The sequence below is a fragment of the Artibeus jamaicensis genome, unplaced genomic scaffold, assembly GCF_021234435.1.
Source record: "Artibeus jamaicensis isolate MK-2021 breed Jamaican fruit bat unplaced genomic scaffold, CSHL_Jam_final contig_196, whole genome shotgun sequence".
Classification (NCBI taxonomy): domain Eukaryota; kingdom Metazoa; phylum Chordata; class Mammalia; order Chiroptera; family Phyllostomidae; genus Artibeus; species Artibeus jamaicensis.
The window spans coordinates 1,414,823-1,431,353 of record NW_026521401.1 but is presented as its reverse complement, the minus strand read 5'-3'; the positions used below and the strand labels follow the sequence as shown (position 1 = coordinate 1,431,353).

At 53.9% G+C, this 16,531-nt stretch overlaps 1 protein-coding gene across 6 annotated transcripts; it reads right to left on the bottom strand.

Annotated features, from left to right (window-relative positions):
• Positions 1–72: 72 nt before the first annotated feature.
• SIDT2 (SID1 transmembrane family member 2) lies at positions 73–15,842 on the bottom strand. 6 transcript variants are annotated; one of them, XR_005082810.2, is made up of 28 exons: positions 15,113–15,842; positions 13,352–13,473; positions 12,906–13,070; positions 12,773–12,818; positions 12,255–12,356; positions 12,066–12,149; positions 11,216–11,315; positions 10,958–11,023; positions 9,941–10,034; positions 9,489–9,541; positions 8,692–8,763; positions 8,451–8,522; positions 8,198–8,260; positions 7,290–7,408; positions 6,925–6,998; positions 6,763–6,829; positions 6,118–6,191; positions 5,853–5,976; positions 5,489–5,606; positions 4,857–4,993; positions 4,497–4,605; positions 4,204–4,280; positions 3,990–4,036; positions 3,613–3,718; positions 2,847–2,957; positions 1,539–1,652; positions 1,309–1,449; positions 73–662 (listed from the first exon to the last, which is right to left on the bottom strand). XR_005082810.2 is itself a non-coding variant. In XM_037147286.2 (27 exons), the coding sequence occupies exons 1-27, from the start codon at positions 15,293–15,295 to the stop codon at positions 1,387–1,389; spliced, it is 2,562 nt and encodes an 853-aa protein (XP_037003181.2). In that variant the 5' UTR covers positions 15,296–15,842; the 3' UTR covers positions 73–1,386. The 6 variants fall into 6 exon arrangements, 5 of the variants coding, with proteins under 5 accessions (XP_037003181.2, XP_037003182.2, XP_037003186.2 ...); XM_037147286.2 differs by having other exon boundaries at positions 73–1,449; XM_037147287.2 differs by lacking the exon at positions 8,198–8,260 and having other exon boundaries at positions 73–1,449; positions 15,113–15,542.
• Positions 15,843–16,531: the final 689 nt, after the last annotated feature.

Here is a 16,531-nt window from a genome sequence, read left to right as displayed (position 1 = left end):
AACTGGAAAATGGAAGACCCCTGCCCGACCCCACATTCTCAACATCTACACCCAGAAGAGCAGCAAACAGGGTCCGAGAACTGTTGTTTAATTGAATGCAGACTCATTCATAGAAAACAGAAATGCAACCATAGCAGGGAAACAGACATTTAAACGGAGTTCTGTAGGAAGATCCAGACCCACCTCCTCTCCCCAGCCCCAGGGAGGGCTGGGAAAACAAGCCGGGGAGAGTAAAACACATTCCCATCTGCAAGGCAGAGGCCTAGCCTGACCTCCCAACCTCTGCATCTAAAATGGACCAGGTAGGGCAAAGGGGACCCCAGGACCAGAGCTACCAGGGGTCCCCAAGCTGGGGCCACTCAGTGTAAACTTCAAGCTTCATATGGACGCAGGTGTGACCAACACAGAACTGGGCTGAAGACTGGCTAGAACTCAGGAGCCAGCCCTGGGCCCTAGAGTGAGGCTGGGATAAGGGACAGAGAGGGAAATGTCATGTCCCTTCCTCGAGCCCCTTTCTATGATAGGCACTGGGGCTCCCGTGATGGTGGAGGAGGCAGGATGGGCTGTGCTCTTTGTAGCCTCCCTCCTTTGCCCCTGGACATTCTTGGGCAATGTCAATGGCACTGAAAGGCCCCCAGCTGGGGCTTGGCAGGAATAAGGGCCTGGAAAGAGAAAGGAAGGAAGAGGGTGAGTTGCTTTTTCTTTCCAATCCTAGGGCTAATCAGTCTGGGGGCTGATGGAATAGGAGAGTGACCTCTGAATTCAGCCTCTGAAATCCAAGACAGTTCTTACATATAAACCGACCTCCACTGCCAGAGAGCCAGCCAGGGCCCTTTGCAGGTCATAGCACCATAAGCCTGTCCAGTCCCCCAAATCCTTTACCCCATCTATTTTGGCTGACCAGAGTAGGCAGTGATGATAGGCCGGTATGACCCCAAAGAGAAGAGGGGCCTTAGTACAGGCCAAAGAATCAGGCCCCAGACTGAGGAATGAAGGGCTCTGGGCCACAGGCTGGGGGAGAAGGGAAGGAAAGGTAGAATTCAAGGCATGAGATGGGCAGGGCAATACTTCCCCCCTTTCTCCTGCAGAGGGACAAATGGAAAACCAAGGACAGGGACCTTGGAAGGCCCCAACACTGATAAGAAAGCAGCAATTTGGCCAATGGCTGGGATTTTAGGTGAGCAGCCCTGCTCCCTTGCAGAGGCCAGCTGCAAGGCTCAAGGCCACCATGACTGTCCGGGGCCAAGTCTGGACTAGGCCTTGGTGTCCCTCTGCCACCCAGCACTGGGTAGCAGGGCTGGGACTCACACCCCTGGTGCCAAAGACTCCAGCAGTGAGGCAGAGGAGCTCAGGGCCCCATGAGTGAAGCAAGGGGCCTGGCTTCCACTAGAAGACATAGATCTTGTCCCGCTGCACGGTGTCCAGGTCATCATCCAGTGTCAGCAACACCTGGTGGGTGGATGTCAAGTTAAGCACAGGGAAGGGGGCGGTCTGTGTCTGCACCCCACCCTCCCCACTCAGCCAGGAGAGTCTCATACCAGGAATGACCCAAACATAGCGATGGAGGAGAGGAAGTGCCAGATGTCATGGTCATCAAAGAAGTCAAGGAGGATGCAGTCCCGGTTGTGCTCCCTTGACTCTGCAGGGGTTTTCTAGGCAGAAACAGGGAGAGCTGCCTGCTGACACCGCCCTGGCACCGGCTCTACCTCCAGGCCTCTCCCTGTTCCCAGCCCCAAGTGGCAGGACACTTTCTGCTGCACCCCTAGTCCTCATCTCCCACATGAGGGAGGTGTAACTGGCTTTTGTTACAAATTCCCCCTGTTCTGCCCTCTCCTTTCTTTCACTCAGACCTTCCTCCCCTCAGATTCTTCTTCCCTTGATGTGACAGCAGAAGGCTGTCATGACCTTGAGACACCAGAAGGCCACAAAGCTTCCTAACTCAGTCCCTGCCTTGGACTCTGCCCTCTGTTCTGATCAGGCCTCCAGGGCTCCTTCAGGCTTATTTTCCTTCCCAAGTACAACTGTCGGGTCACACAGCCCTTCCCAAGCCCAACAGCAGCCATGACCTGTGGCACTCAAGGTCTATGACTTCTACCCAACAAACACTGGCTGGACTGCACTCTGTATCTGGGGGAGATCTGTGCCACATGCTAAGGTCACAAAACACCTTCCCTGCCCTCAAGGAGCTCACGGTCTTCACCTAGCTCCCAAATTAGTACATTCAGACTTGAGTCCCAAGTCTTCCCCATCTAGTTCTGCCTCTGTACCATTACACAGGTCAGTGCATCTCTGGGCCAGAGGACCTTCCCCATCACCCAAGGCCTTTAAGGCCAACAGCAAGACCTGCCTCTTCCAGGAACTTTCCCTGGACCGGCTAACTCACAGGGGCCTCTGTCCACTGCCCTTCTGGACATTCCCTTGCCCATCTTGCCTTTACCTTTATCTGGTGTATTATATTGTAGACTGAGAGCCAGGGACCAACAGTCCCTCTCTTGAACTAGATTATAAGTGCCCAAAGGCAAAGCCCATACCAGACTTAGTTTGGATCCCAGGACTGAAACCTGATCCATGGCAGGTGCCCTAGGAGGCAGAAGACAGAGCCTGACATCTCTGGCTTCAAGTCACAGCCATGCCACGTGCATCCTTGGGCAGGTGCCTTAGCATCCCTGAGCCTCAGCTGCCTCCATGCAAGTTGAATGGTAGGAGGATTAAACAAGACAGTGGCTGTAAAAGTGCTGGCCCAGGGAGCACTCACAGATGGTGTTTGGAAAGAAAATGGGCCACATGTTGGCTCAAGATGAGCCTGTAGGTGAGTCCCCGACACACTCAACAGGCTGACTGCTCACCTGCCAGGTGCTGAGTCCCTGGAAGAAGAAGAAGAGTGCAAAGCCCCAGACCACTGAAGTACAGATGATGCAGAGCATTGGGATGAGCTTGATCCTTTCTCCGCTCCGGAGCTGGGAGTCAGGGTGGGGAAGGAGAGAGCAGCCTGAGGGCCAGGCTTCACCCAACTCACTTCCTGGCCTGCCCCCGATGCCGCTCTCCTGGTGCCTTCCCAGGCTTTCGGGAAGTCTTCTTGAATTCGTACTATCACCTCATATAGTTACATCCTTCATCTTGTCCCCACACTAGCAGCCAAGTGTCCTCACTGCTGATGTTCACCCTGGCTGAGCCTCCATGTGCCCAGAATCCTGCGCTGGTGGGTGTACTGGCCAGGGTGCTCTCCCTGTGCAGGGGTCTCCTCTCTATTGGATGGCATGAGGGTCCCATGAGAAACAACTGGCTCTCAGACACTCAAGCCTGCCACAGACTCAGTGGGTCCTGCCTCTTCAATCTGTTCTGTACTGAATGAGGCTCTTACCAACTATGGCCTGCAGTGCTACCAATTTCATGGGCCATTCTTAGAATCTGAAGGTGCACGGTGAGAGGCTCTTAGGATATAGTTGGTTCCCAGGGGATACCTGCAAGAGACATCAGCCTCTCCCCTCCTCAAACCTCACTGGCATAGACAGATGGACGGGAAAATTCTGTCCCAGTGCTGCCCCAGGTGGGCTGTGCTCATCTCTTTTCCCAAAAGGCAGAGAGCAGGCTCGCTCAACCATCCCCACTCACCTTCATAATGATGTAGAAGGCAAAGTAAAGCAGCAGGTTGCAGATGCCGATGGCCAACAGGTAGGATGCAAAATCATTAGGGCGCATGATGAGTCCGTAGGCAGCCCTGGCAAGTGCGAGGGAGGCTGGTGAAGCAAGGGAGGGCAAGGGCAGGAAGGGCCTGACCTCACGCCAAGCCAATGGTTTATTATGATTGCAGCTGTTTCAGAGGCCTACAGAAGATTCTAGAACCCCAGGTGCCAACAACCTCTCCTGTCAGCCCCCATTTCTCACGCTCAAAGCTTAGAATTTGTCTGTGGTCCCCAAGGCAGCCAGTGGCTGGCCAAGTTTCCAGCTGTCCACCTAGCCAAGCTATCATAGACAGTGCGGAGACTCACAGTGACCAGTTGATAATGTTGCCCATGACCAGCAGCACCATTCGGTCCTGGAGGGAAGCAGAGACACAAGGACTGAGAGGAGAAGAAACACAGGGAGAGAAGTATGAAGGCCCAAGTCAGCTGGTTGCCCCCACCCTGGGCCCTCAGCTTTACCACCACCCCCTCCAGAGGGAAGAGCAGGTGGAAGAACAGGGGCTGGGGAGCTGGCAGATACCGTGTAGAGGGGCCCACTACACTGCCGGATGCAGTCCGTGTACAGCACATGGAGGACCCGACGGCCAACTCCTGAGTCTGCAGAGAGAAAGTATGCTCCTTTCCTGTCCCCAGCCTGCACCAGCTGAGAGCAGGCCTCACCTAATTCCTCATCAGTGATTCCTCCTGGCCCCCCAGGAGAGCCCCCCCCCCATGAGAACCTGAGTCTCCTGAAACCCAGGACCCCAAGGCCACATTCCACTCATTCCATGAGGCCCAGCAAATCCCAGCCCCATGCCCTGGGCATGCCCTCACCCAGCTTCCAGCGGCCCATGTAATAGAGCTGTATGCTGAGGAGCAGGGTGGCAATGATGTGAATGACCGAGAAGACAATCCAGAACGCTGTGTTTCCCTTGCCGAAAACCTGCCAGAGGCCACCAAGGGCAGGGCTGAAGAGGCACTGAAGAAAGCTGCTCCCTCAGCCCACCCTTCCTCCGGAGGAACCAGGCTGTTGCTCAGCCAGGCCAGTGCTCTCTGAGGAGCCAGGGAAGGCAGCTCAGGGAAGGAGCAGGGATCTCTCCTGCTGAAGGTGCAGGAGGGGGTTGTGCATGTCCATGTGTGTGGACGTGCCGTGCACCTTTCCTACAGGGTGAGCAGAGCAGGTCAGGGCCTCACCACGCCCACCACAGAGAAGAAGATAACAATGGCCAAGCAGGCATAGGCGCTATAGGCACTGGCATTGATGTCCGGGTGCCGCTTCTGGTAGAGCTTCAGCATGCAGAGCCCGGCGATCATGTACATGAATGATGTGTCTAGGGTGGAGGACATGGCCATGAGCTATAGCAACATCCACTGAGCACGCAACTCCCAGCCCTGACAATCAGAGTGGAAGAGAGCCCCCATACTACCTCAAGGCCACAGAGCGATGGTGGGCTGGCAGTTGACCTCAAGTCCCTTAACTGTCCCTGCCACACCACACTGCCACCCACTGGCTGTCACCAACCATCTGACTTCCCCTGACAAGACAACTTAGTCAGAGCATCCTGAGATCAAGGACCATATCTTAATTATTTTGTCCTTCTCACTGCTTCCATACGTCTTTCTATTGGAAAGGTGCACAGATAAGTGAAATAGCAACCAGATGCCTATTCTTTGTAAGCTAGGATGTGTGTGCAGAAGACACTGCAGCCCTGGGGTCTCCTGTGCAGCTGAGTCTGGGGGATCCCTGCAGGTGACTTAGGGATAGTAGAAAACTCAGGCAAGTCCCTGCTCTAGGTTCAGCCAGGGAAGAGGGAGGCCCTGCTTACCAAACTGGAAGTTGGTGTAATTGGGGCAGACATGATAGCAAGCACTTAGCAGGCCCTCCATCATCAGGGCTGTGCCCATGGCATAGAACAGGCCAAAGTGTTTAGGGATCCCACACTCCTGTCAGGGAAGAGGAAGGGGAGAGAAATGAGATAGGCAGGGAGGGAGGGAGGAAGGGACCCCAAAGAGGGAGCTCACGGGAGAGGAACAGGCTTGGGCAGAGGCAGTATGTAGACAGGGCAGGGCATGGCAGTGCTGGGCAGGGCTGAGCTGACCAGGGGCTGGACAGGACAGGGCAGGGATGGGCAGGCCTGACAGGAAGGGTCTGCAGCAGAGGCTTAGGCAGGCAGGGCAGGGGCTCCACACCAGGGCATAGAGGTCGTTGCGCAGCAAGGCCCGGTTGTGGTTGATCTCCCGCTGTAAGATGATCAGCAAGAAGAGCAGCCCCAGCAGGATGTACCCCAGGTTGCTGAGGATGTTGTTGAAAGCACTAGAATGGGCAACACAGGGTGCACTGCCTCAGCCTCATGCTCCAGCCTCTTCCCCACCATGGCAGGCATTCGTAGAGCCCCCACCCACTTCCCGGGATCACCATTTGCTTGGGGGAGGGGCTTCCCAAGAAGATTCCCACCTGAGGTTGCCCAGCGGGTGAGCACAGAGGAAGTTATAGTAGCAGATGTCCTGATTCCCTGTGACATTCACCACCTGCAGCAGGGAGTGGGAACAGGAGGTGGGCTGTTGAAGCACCCAACTCAGCCCACTGCCCTGGTGAGAAAGGGCCAGGCCCCAGCCCAGGCCACACCATGCCATCCCATTTGGCCATGGATAGGAAGTGCCACCACAGCCAACGTGTGCATGCGCATGTACACCAGGCGAGTCCTCCTTTTGGCACAGTCACTGTCACACCTCTCTGGGTATGGCTAAAAATCCAGGGGTGTGACCATGACTGAAGTTCTTGCCTCAGTACAAAGAAAAGGGAAAGGAAACTGAGACTTACAAAGTCCCAGACCTTTCATTTTAATGAATCCCTGTAACAACTTGGGGAAGGTGCTATTTCTGATGCTGAGCTGCCTCTACTTTGCAGATGAAATAACTGATGTTCGGGGAGGTTAAGTGATTTCTTCAAGGTCACCCAGCTGGTAAAAGTTGGGATTTGAACCCAGTACTGATGACCTAAGACCTGTGCTTGCTCCAGAGCCCCAGGCTGTGAAGCTCTGCAGTTGGGGAAAGGGAGCCTGCAGCTGCGGGACCAGGGGAGCCAGCCCCACCTTCTCACCGTCTGGTAGGTAATCACCAGCTGCACCACAGGAAGCGCGTAGAAGACAGCAATGGTGGCAATGTTCCTGATGAGTGGGAGGAAAGTAGTGAGGTAGCAGGACCCAAGAAATGGCCACCTGACCCTACATAACAGGAAGTCTCATTCACCCCGTCCACTCACCAGAAGTAGATCTGGTACTTTTTCCGTAGAACACGTTTGTCCTTGCGTGCCAGGTCGGCCACACAGAGGTATTGCTGGGGAGAAACTAAAGTAAGCCCCCTTTCCTACCACCTGGAAGAGGCCCCTCTTGCCCAGGTAAGAGGAGCCCACGAGAGGCCAGACAGCGCTGGGCAGGGAGCGCAGCCATCCCACTGCTGCTGGCCAGGCAGCCCAGAAGGGCTGGGAGGCAAGTCCGTTTCCCTGGGAATCTGTCCTGCCCCAACTGACCTCTTTCCTTCCCCAGAGGATAATACACCAGGTACTGAACACAGAATCTCCCTTCCTTGAGGAACCCCCTGACCAGGGCCAGCTCTATGGTGTCAGACCTTGGTGCGAATGACGTTCTTGTCCGATTCAATGTCAGTCAATGTGTCATAATCATCCTCCTCCACAGAGCTCATGGAGTCTAGTCGTGGCCGTGTGCCCACAGGGTCAAGAGAGCGGTCTGGAGTGAGCGGGGAGAAGGGTTTCCCAGTGGGCACAGAGCTCAAGGCCTGTCTCCACCCACCTGGGGCAATTGTCACAATTACTAAGCAGTAAAAAGAGGCAAACTGTAGGCTCAGATCAGGGATGGAGGTGGGCTCAGGCTCTGGGGGGGAGGTACCAAATCCTTCTAAGTCCTTGAGGGGAACCAGGGTGGGCTCTGCAGAGAGGCCACTCAGTAGGGACTGCTCCAGCCAGGCGGCCCTCTCTGAGCTAAGGCTTCCAGGCCGAGAGACCCTAGGCCCTAGACACAGGCAGCAGGACTGAATTTGGCAGAAGTCATGCTGATTAGTAGGTGCCCAGCTGTGCGAGTTCTGAGAAGACACTGGGTAAAGACACAGTGGGCCCTCAGGTGCAGGCAAGAGTCAGAGGCTGCCTTTAGGAAGGGCAGCTGCTGCTTTAGCCTATTCTTTTCTTGTGCCTTTAGAAGCTTCCTCTTGTGACCCTGCCTGACCAAAGCCCCTAGAGGCCGGAACATGGTGCCCCTGCCCACAAGCCCTAACCCAAAAGGCCAGGGAGTGAGGGTGCTGGCAAACATGAGAGCAAACCAGAATATCTGGCCCTGGGGGTAGCAGGGATACCAGCCCACCAGTGCCTGCTCATCTCACAAGACACAAGAGCTGGCAATCATTGGCATTAGGTGGGGAAGCCATGCACAAAGCATCTTTCTGACCCCAGAGCCTACCAGCTCCAGTCAACCACCCTGGCAGGAGCTGATTGGCAGAGCAGCTCCCCACCTCCCCACATCTACCCATGGCAATGCACAGCTGCCGCATCTGGCCAAAGGGAAGGCGCCGCTTGAACTGGTCGTGTCCTTCAAAGGAAAGGGAAAGTTACCAGGGAAGTGGAGCCAAGGAGGATGGGCCAAGGGAGAAGAGGGGTGAGAGACAGCAGGCCCTTCCCTGTCCCAGTGTCTGGCACAAGAGGTGACCACCCATCATAAGGTTTCACCCAGCCAGCACCAGCCCTGCACCACACCACTGGGCCCTGCCTGGCCCGCTCACCCTGGTAACTGCAGGAGAGGTCTCTGGTATCCATGCTGTCGACCAGACCCTCGGTGGATCCAGAACAGTTCTCTGTAGAATAAAACTGGTAAGCACAGACCTCAGGGAAGGGGATGCTAGACCCACCCCCAAGGAGCCCGAGGAGCTCCAAAGAGACTGGCTACCAATTTGCACCTTGGAGGTGGCAGCCTTAGGACTAGGTTGTGAGTGGACCAGCACAATCTCTGGCATTGACACGTACCAAAGGAACCATAGTTGTTACCCTCATAAGGGGAGCTGCCAGGGAAGGAGTCGGCCAGGACCCGAGGGTGACCTGCAACAAGACATCAAGATCCCCTTAGCCCTAGAAGCAGAGAGAAGCCAAAAGCCAGGGAGAAGAGAGAAACAGAGTGGCAATGGCAGTAACAAAGAATAAGCACTGATTACAGCAAACTTAGCTCACTCCCTTCACCAGCACCCACCCTGACCTCCCTACCACGTGTGTCCCCAATGGAAACACTAGCCACCCTGTGTTCCCTATCGAGAGAGAGAAATCTCAAGGAATGGATGCATCTAAGTCACCAGGAGCACAGCCAGCCAGCAGTGCCTGCCCAGGTCCCACCCAGACACCCCTATGCTTCCCCTCTCTCCCCTACTCTGGACTCCAGCTCCTCTGCCCACAGCACCTGGAGCTTACCAAGGAGAGAAGCTGAGACAGAAGGTCCAAGCAGGAGGGAGGACAGAAAGAGAGAGGGATGGAAGGGAAGAAGAGAGAATGAAAGGTTAATAATCCCAGAGACTGTGAGCCCCATTGCCCGAGGCAGACAAACAGCACAGCTAGACCCAGAGAGTCAATCAAGTGGCAGCCTTTCAGATGAGCACACTGGGGACAGACAGGAACAGTATCCTAGCGCCACACCTACCTGTAGTGTTACTCCTGACTTGAACACCCAGAAGCCCCTAGAGAGCCTCCTCTAACCCCCAAGGGAACTATCCATCACTATCCCCTCCAAAACATCAAGCATACTCTGCCCTCCCACTCCAGCCCTCTGCAGGTACCGCTTTCTGGGCAGGCTCGGTCCACAGTCACCAGAAGGGTCTTCTTCCTCTGCCTGCAGGGACAAAATCCAGAAGCAAACCAGAGGGGCAGGACAAGGATCCCTCCTATGCAGGGCTGGCCTGCCTTCCACCCTCTCCATCCCAGGAGAGGGATGGAGACCTCTTATAACAGAGGGAAATAACCCTGTCTGTTATTCATGATCCTATGGTTCTTCCCAGGCTAGGAAGCCATGTGGAGTCTCCCTGCTTGGAAAGGTTGAGAGAAGGGGTTGGTTTCCAGAGGAGAGGCTCCTGGACCACAGACCCTAACAGGGGCTGCTTAGGGTCCCCTCTGCTCTGTGAACAGTATGGAAGATTACTCTGGGCTGGCTCAGATCCTCCCAGGCCATCTCCCCCACATCCCCTGCCCAATGTAACCCAGAACAGGGGAGGGCCCAGCAGTTCCATTTTACCTCCAGTTCTCCCAACAGGCCAGAAGAATGGTCAGAAGGTAGAAGGAGAGAAATATGCCCAGGCAAAAAAGCATCCCACCCACGTAGGCCGCAGCTGTTGGGAAAGAAGCAAGAAGCTGAACACATCAACCACGACACAGGGCCCAGCTGAACCTCTCACCACTTCTCCCCTCAGATGCAGTGCCGCAGCCAGTGTGAACCGGCCGCTCCCCAAATCCACCAGACTCTGACATGACTCCTGTCTATACTCATGTTGCCCCCTCTGCAAGAACTTTCTCCTCTACTTCTTTCTCAAACACTCCATCTTGACTTAACCTTCAAAACACAGCTCGGGGACTTCATCCTCTAGGAAACTTTCTCTGTCCTGTGTTCCCACTGTGACCTGTCTTTTGCTCATCACAGGTCTCAGCTCCCTTGCAGCCGCAGCTACAGGCTCCTGTCCCTCTGGCCAGGAGCTCCCTGAGGGCTGTCGCTGCAGCATGGCACCTGGCACACAGAAGGTGCTCGACAAATATTTGCTGAATAAAGAATCCGTATAGGAGAGGCAGCTTCTTTCTCCTCCCATCACAATCTCTTATTTTTATCCTATACTTTCCAGTTTATAAAGGGCCCCATTCAAGTACTCAGTAAATATTTATTGAGCATAAATAACTAAGGGGCCTGGTACTTTCCTACTGATTTTGCTCTAAACCTCACAACTTAGTGAGACTAACGGGACAGATGCTATAACGGGACACCTCTGTTATAGAGACCGGGTAACTGAGGCTCAAAGAGATAGTACTGCTCTGAAGTGGCATTGGGAGAACTAGAACTCAGTACTTTACTCTTTAGTCATGTATTATGTACGAAGTTATATTGGGACTCACCTCCTGGCCCTCCCATCATGAGGCCTACCAAGAACACTGCTCTATTGCTACCCTGTCAGCCTGGCTGAGTAGGTCCTCATCACCTTCCTACCCTAGGTCTGAAAGGAAGAGCCAGAGGCCAGTCCATCCCCACTCAGCCACCCACACTCACACGTGACTGCTTGAGATACCAGCACTGACAGGGTTTTCTGGCGGTGCCCTTGATCAACCGGTTCATCTGGAAGTAAAACATCAAATTGGCAAACAAAAGGCTACCTGGAACTTAGCTAGAGTTGGTGGAACCAGCCCTGGGAGAGTCTGGAGCCAAAAATGTGTGTCCCACCATGTCCATCAGTCACACAGCCTGTCTACCTCCTAGGAAGTGCCCAAGACCTCTCCATCCCCAGCTGGGCCTGGGGCACAAAATTACCTTCTCCAAAGGGGTAGAAAGGCAAGGAACCCCCACAGGCTTGGTCTTCTGTCTTCACCACCACCACCACGTAGAAGCTGTTGCTTGGGAAGTCTTTGCGCTGCAGGATAATGATGATGATGATGACGACATCATTGCCATTATCATCATTATATTATGTCATTATTATTACCATCCTTTCCCGAATATCTACTTTGGGCCATAAATTATGCTAAACTCTTTTTTTATATTATTTTACGTAATGCTTCCAAAGACCCTTATGAGATAGCACTGTCATTACCCCTGTTAGACAGGCTTAGCAGTTAGCTTAGGGTCACACAGACAGGAAGTTGTAGATCTGAGATTGCCTGACTCCAGAGCCTAAAGCTTGGACCTATACTATGGCCAGTGAGCAAATATGTGCATACCTCACCATCGTAGGACTCACGGATGCCCTATTACAGGCTATGCATTGGCCAGGAGAAGAAGTGAAGGGACCATGCTGCCTCCATCACCTGCATGACTGAATGTGAGGTGCATGTATGGCTGCCCCTCCCTGCCTGGAGCATTGGTTCCAGCCTTTGCCAAGTGCAGGCACAAAGCCTCAGCTAGGGCCCCTTTCCTCTCCTTGCTATCAATACAGTGAATGAAGTAGATATGACAACTAGAAAGGGTATGTTGCTTTCCTGTTCCTAAGGCAATTGGGATTATAATTCAATTTGCACACATATCAGGAACCCAAAGTTTCAGGGACCAATGGGCCCAGACTCAGTCTTGTGGATAGGGGAGGAATGGGGCAGGGGAAAAGGAGCAGGAATTTGGAAAGCTAATCACCAGCCACATCTCCCACAGGCCCATGTATGTTTCCTACCTGCACAGTGATGGCTGCCTTCTTGGTCATAGTCTGGTACATACCGATGAAGGCTACATTGTTGTCTAGGTCATAGACAGGGCACTATAGAGGAGGAGGGGAAAAGCAGATGCAGGGACCTGGGTTCTGTCCCCTTTGCTTAGCAGCCCTGTTATCCACTGGCGGAGTGTAAAAGGGCAGGCCACTTACCAGGACATCCTGGATAGAGATGACTGAGCAGGGGAAGGCCTTGTTGGAGGTCACCTTGACAATCACTGAGTCCACTCCCTCCGGGAACTCATACTTGAAGTACTGAGGGCACAGGGAGGGCGGCAAGGAAAGCCAAGTCTCATTAGGATGCTGTTTCTATCCCTCTAGAAGGGAACGGTGTGAATTCTCTCAGGGCTGGGCACTGGAGGCTCTCTGGGGAGAAAGGCCTTCACTATAAGCAGCCCCATTTTCTCTCTGTATACCATTCCTTTCAACCTCAGCTGGGCACTCAGGGCAGTGCCCGTGTGGCAAGTTGGAAAGATGGCAGCCAGGCCCCATGTCTTTGCACTTCCCATGCTACTTGCCTCTACCACTTTGGGGCCACGGCCTCTGTTTCTAGTCTCTTCAGGGAGAGTCCAGCCAACTTGAAACACCCAGCAAAGGCTGCCAATCATTCCCACTCCCACTTTACACTTCCCCATTTCTTCTCTTGAGAAGCAGTCAACAAGGGATCTTACCTGAGGCTGGGCTGCTGTGGTATTGAAACTAAAGTACTCCCCAGTCCTGTAGGGCAGAGAAGAGTCCCCAGAGTCACTCCCAGAGCTGAAGAAGGAGGCCAGTCCCATGGTCCCCTCACTCTTCCCTGCAGACCTGAGCATGAAGTTGTCCATTCGGCTGACCTTGAGCTGGTATGTGGTATTGACTGGTGACAGGGTGGACACATCCACATAGAAGAATTGGACCTCGGACTCATTCTTGGTTGGAGGCTGACACAGCGTTCTTTCTACCCTTTGGTAGAGGTACTTGCGCTGAAACCTATGGCCCGAAGCAGAGAGTCTGGACATGACTACTGCCTCAACCAGGATTCCTCCACTCTGGTTGTCTACCACCCCTCCCCCCTACCCCCACTGGGCTGACAGACTCTGGGCTAACTGGCTTGGTCCTCAGACCGCTGAGCAGCCTCCTGGGTCTAGAGATGGGGAAGAGAGACAGAGGGGCCCCTGGGTAGTCTGAGGCCCCAGATAAGGACCTGGGTGAGGCTCTGAGCAAGGCCTGACCTGGGCCTACTCCCTCCCTGACCCCCAGGTCCTACTCACAGCCCTCGCAGGATTAGGGGCACCTGGAAGGACACCACAGCCTCCTTCTGGCGGACCACAAACAGCAAAGGAGCCCCCTTCTGTTTATTCAGCACATTCACAGACACACGCACACCTTCTGTCTGCAAAATGAGATGGAAATGCCCCTCAGTCAAGCCCGTAGTAATACTACCTCTGCCACCTGGGACACATGGACCCAAAGACTGTGAGCCCTGACCTCAGTCATGCCAACCGCTTTGTTCTTTCCCCATTGTGATTGAGAAGCTATCCATGCCCCTTCTTCTGCCAGGGCAGCCCCAAGTCTACAGGAGGGACCAGTGATGATTAAAGGAGAGGCTTATGGGAGACACAAGTTTCTGATGGCAGGGCAACAAGACCCAAGCAACTCAGGGCCCCACTCCCAACAGGAAGCACAGTGGAGATCTCAGGCATCTCCAGAATATCCCATTCCTATCCACGTTCATGGAATGCACATGCTTATACACATGTGCATGTACACATATGGACGTGGGAGCAAAAACTGCTCCTCCACTTTCTTCCTTATGAGCTAGAAGCTCCTATTCGACAACCTGAGGGTGGGGATGAATACACAAGGGGTTGTTAAGAGCCAAGAAAGCTAAATTCTATCCCTAGCTCTGACGGAGGGTTAGGGCTGTAGAGAAGTCACTTCATGTCTCTGAGCTTCAATTTCCTCCTCTATAAAATGGAGACACACTCACTCTTGGTGCTGTATAGTAAAGTATATAGGACAGCAGGAGTTTAAGGAAAAAATAAAACTAAATAAGTACTGTGAATCTTATTATTGGGCTGCTGAAACCCAAGTGCTAGGGCAGCATTTCTCAGAGGAACAGAAGCCACAGCTCTCAAGGTAACCGCAGATATGAGGAAAAAAGAAGAAAAGACTCTAAACTGTTGGAGATCAAGCTTTACAGAACCAGGCACTGAAGGCAGATCCTAGCTCATCACAGAAACCAAATCCCTCCCCATTCTGAAAAAAAAAAAAAAAAAAATCAGATTCCCATTATCGACTCCACTGCTTCCCAGTAAATGCAGTCATGGAGAGTACTGCAAAGGAGCCCATACAGCCAGGCTGCAAGAATTCTCCAAATTTCAGCTCTAGATTTCCCAGACCTAGCTAAGCCCATGGTCAACTCACAGCCAGGGAAGAAACCTAAGTGAAGTAGGGTGAGGCATATTCTCCACAGTAGACAAACTCTTTCTCTCCTCCCATCCAACTAGGGGTTGGCCAAATCTTTGCCACCTACATCTTACAAGGTTTTCTGAGACTGGAGGGGGGCTGGGATGTTCCCAGCAGTTCTGACAGCCCCGGAAGTCCTGTATTTATATCCCCCAGGTGGCTCAGCTCTAACTCTTGCCTGGGCAGAACCTAGCAGACAGAGCCTGTCTCATACCCTGGGGTTTTCGGGGTCCAGCCCAGTGGCAAGCCTGCTTCCTCTCGCCCACAGACCCCACAGAGCTATCAGACTCTGGTTGCTGGGTAGTGAGGAAGTCAGTCCTGCTCAGCCCACATCTGGTGGAAGGAGGCAGTCTGGGAGAAGATAAGAATGAGGCACCTTCAGAGCCTGGCCAGTGGGAGCTAAGGAGAAACAATGCTGGCAAAGGAAGGAGGATTGGTCAAGAAGGTCCAGCATGGTTCAGGGAAACGGAAGGAACCCCATAAGGCAGCCCGTCCACAGGGAACTGACAGACCGCCTCGTCTGCTCGCTCACTCACCAGCCCCACCCCAGCCCCAGCCCTCACCCGGTTGCGGGTCACAGTATAGTTGAAGGTATAGATGTTGACCAGCTCGCTGTTGACTTCATCCATGTAGGGGTACTCAAACTCGGCGTCTTTCTGCGAGACGTTCTTGGGCCCCAGAAGCCCCGGATGGCTATCGACCGAAGCCACCAAAAGAGCCAAGAAGGGCAAGCCCAGAACGAACATGGCCCCAGCAGGGCGGCAGCGGCGGCGGCAGCGACAGGACGCAGGACACCGGGACGGGACGCAGGACACCGGGACAGGTTGCGGCTCCAGCCGCAGCTGCCACCATCTCACCAGGACCAGAACTTTAACCCGGGCCTGAGATTAGGAAACGTCCCCTCCCTGGAGCAGCAGAGACGCTCCTAGGAGCACCAGAGGGGAGGGGCGGCAAGAAGGAGAAGGAGGGGGAGTGGCGTCCCGGTCGCGGGCAGGGGCCCCAGATCGCGAGGGGTTGAGCACGGCTGGGAGACCTGGCGGCCGCCCGCCTAAGCCGTGAGCGAGAGTGCGCTGGTTGCCGGGAGCCTGGATACGCTGGGAAAGGGGAGGGAGGAAAGGTGGGGAAGCCTGCCGCTGAAGCTTCCACGAAGGGAGGGAAATAAGAGAGTGAGGAGCGTGACAGTCGGTAGTCGTGGGACGCCGCGCTGCCGGGCGAATTGAGTGCGAGCCCTTTAAGGGCAGGCGGCTCAGCGGTTCCGGCGCCTACAACAGGGAAGAGTGTGGAGCTCCGCGAAGCTGTAAACAGCCTGCTGGACTCTCCCCCTGACGTCAAGGGAAACTGACACAGATTTAAAGGGCCAGGTTCCGGATTGAGAGTTAAAGGGGCCATAGCACTCCAGCCGGATGTCTGCGAGTCCTTTTCCCTTACTGCTTCCTCTTTCGTTATTCTGCCCCTTTGGAAGTTCACTTTGGAATAGACGGATGTTTCCATGAAGGATCTCCAAGTGTTGGATTCTTGTTAACCACTTCCCTTTGCTCGAATTTAGGGATAGGATCCCCCCCAACTCCCATGCCCACTGCCATTACCACTAACATTCTCCACCCGGGCCTTCTTTTTTTTTTTTTTCCTTCTGGGATCTTAAGAAATGAAGAACTCACAGAATTAGGGAACAAATACAACATTCGCCCTGAGGGTTGAGGGGTAGTTGAAGCAGAACTGCAGGTGGAATCCCTGTGCAATCTCACCTCCCCCTGCAGCAGCCGCACAGCTTCAGGGATGCCTTAAAAAGCTTAGGGGCTTTCTCCCCTTCTCTATAGAGGCAGCTACAAAGCTCACTGCAAGATAATGACTTTCAGTGTAAATCGGTGAAACCTTTTCTACAAAATATTTTGGCACTATATTTCAAGAAGCTTCAAGAGCTTTATGCTCTTTGACCCAATAATTCCATTTCTGAGACTCTATCCTAAGGAAATACAGATAAA

Coding starts and splice junctions, on each gene's coding strand:
- SIDT2 (XM_037147286.2), bottom strand. CDS start 15,295: ATGTTCGTTCTGGGCTTGCCCTTCTTGGCTCTTTTGGTGGCTTCGGTC. Junction 8,261..8,450: donor CCTCTCCTGCAGTTACCAGG/GTGAGCGGGCCA, acceptor TTTCCTTTGAAG/GACACGACCAGTTCAAGCGG. Junction 3,719..3,989: donor AACATTATCAACTGGTCACT/GTGAGTCTCCGC, acceptor CGCACTTGCCAG/GGCTGCCTACGGACTCATCA.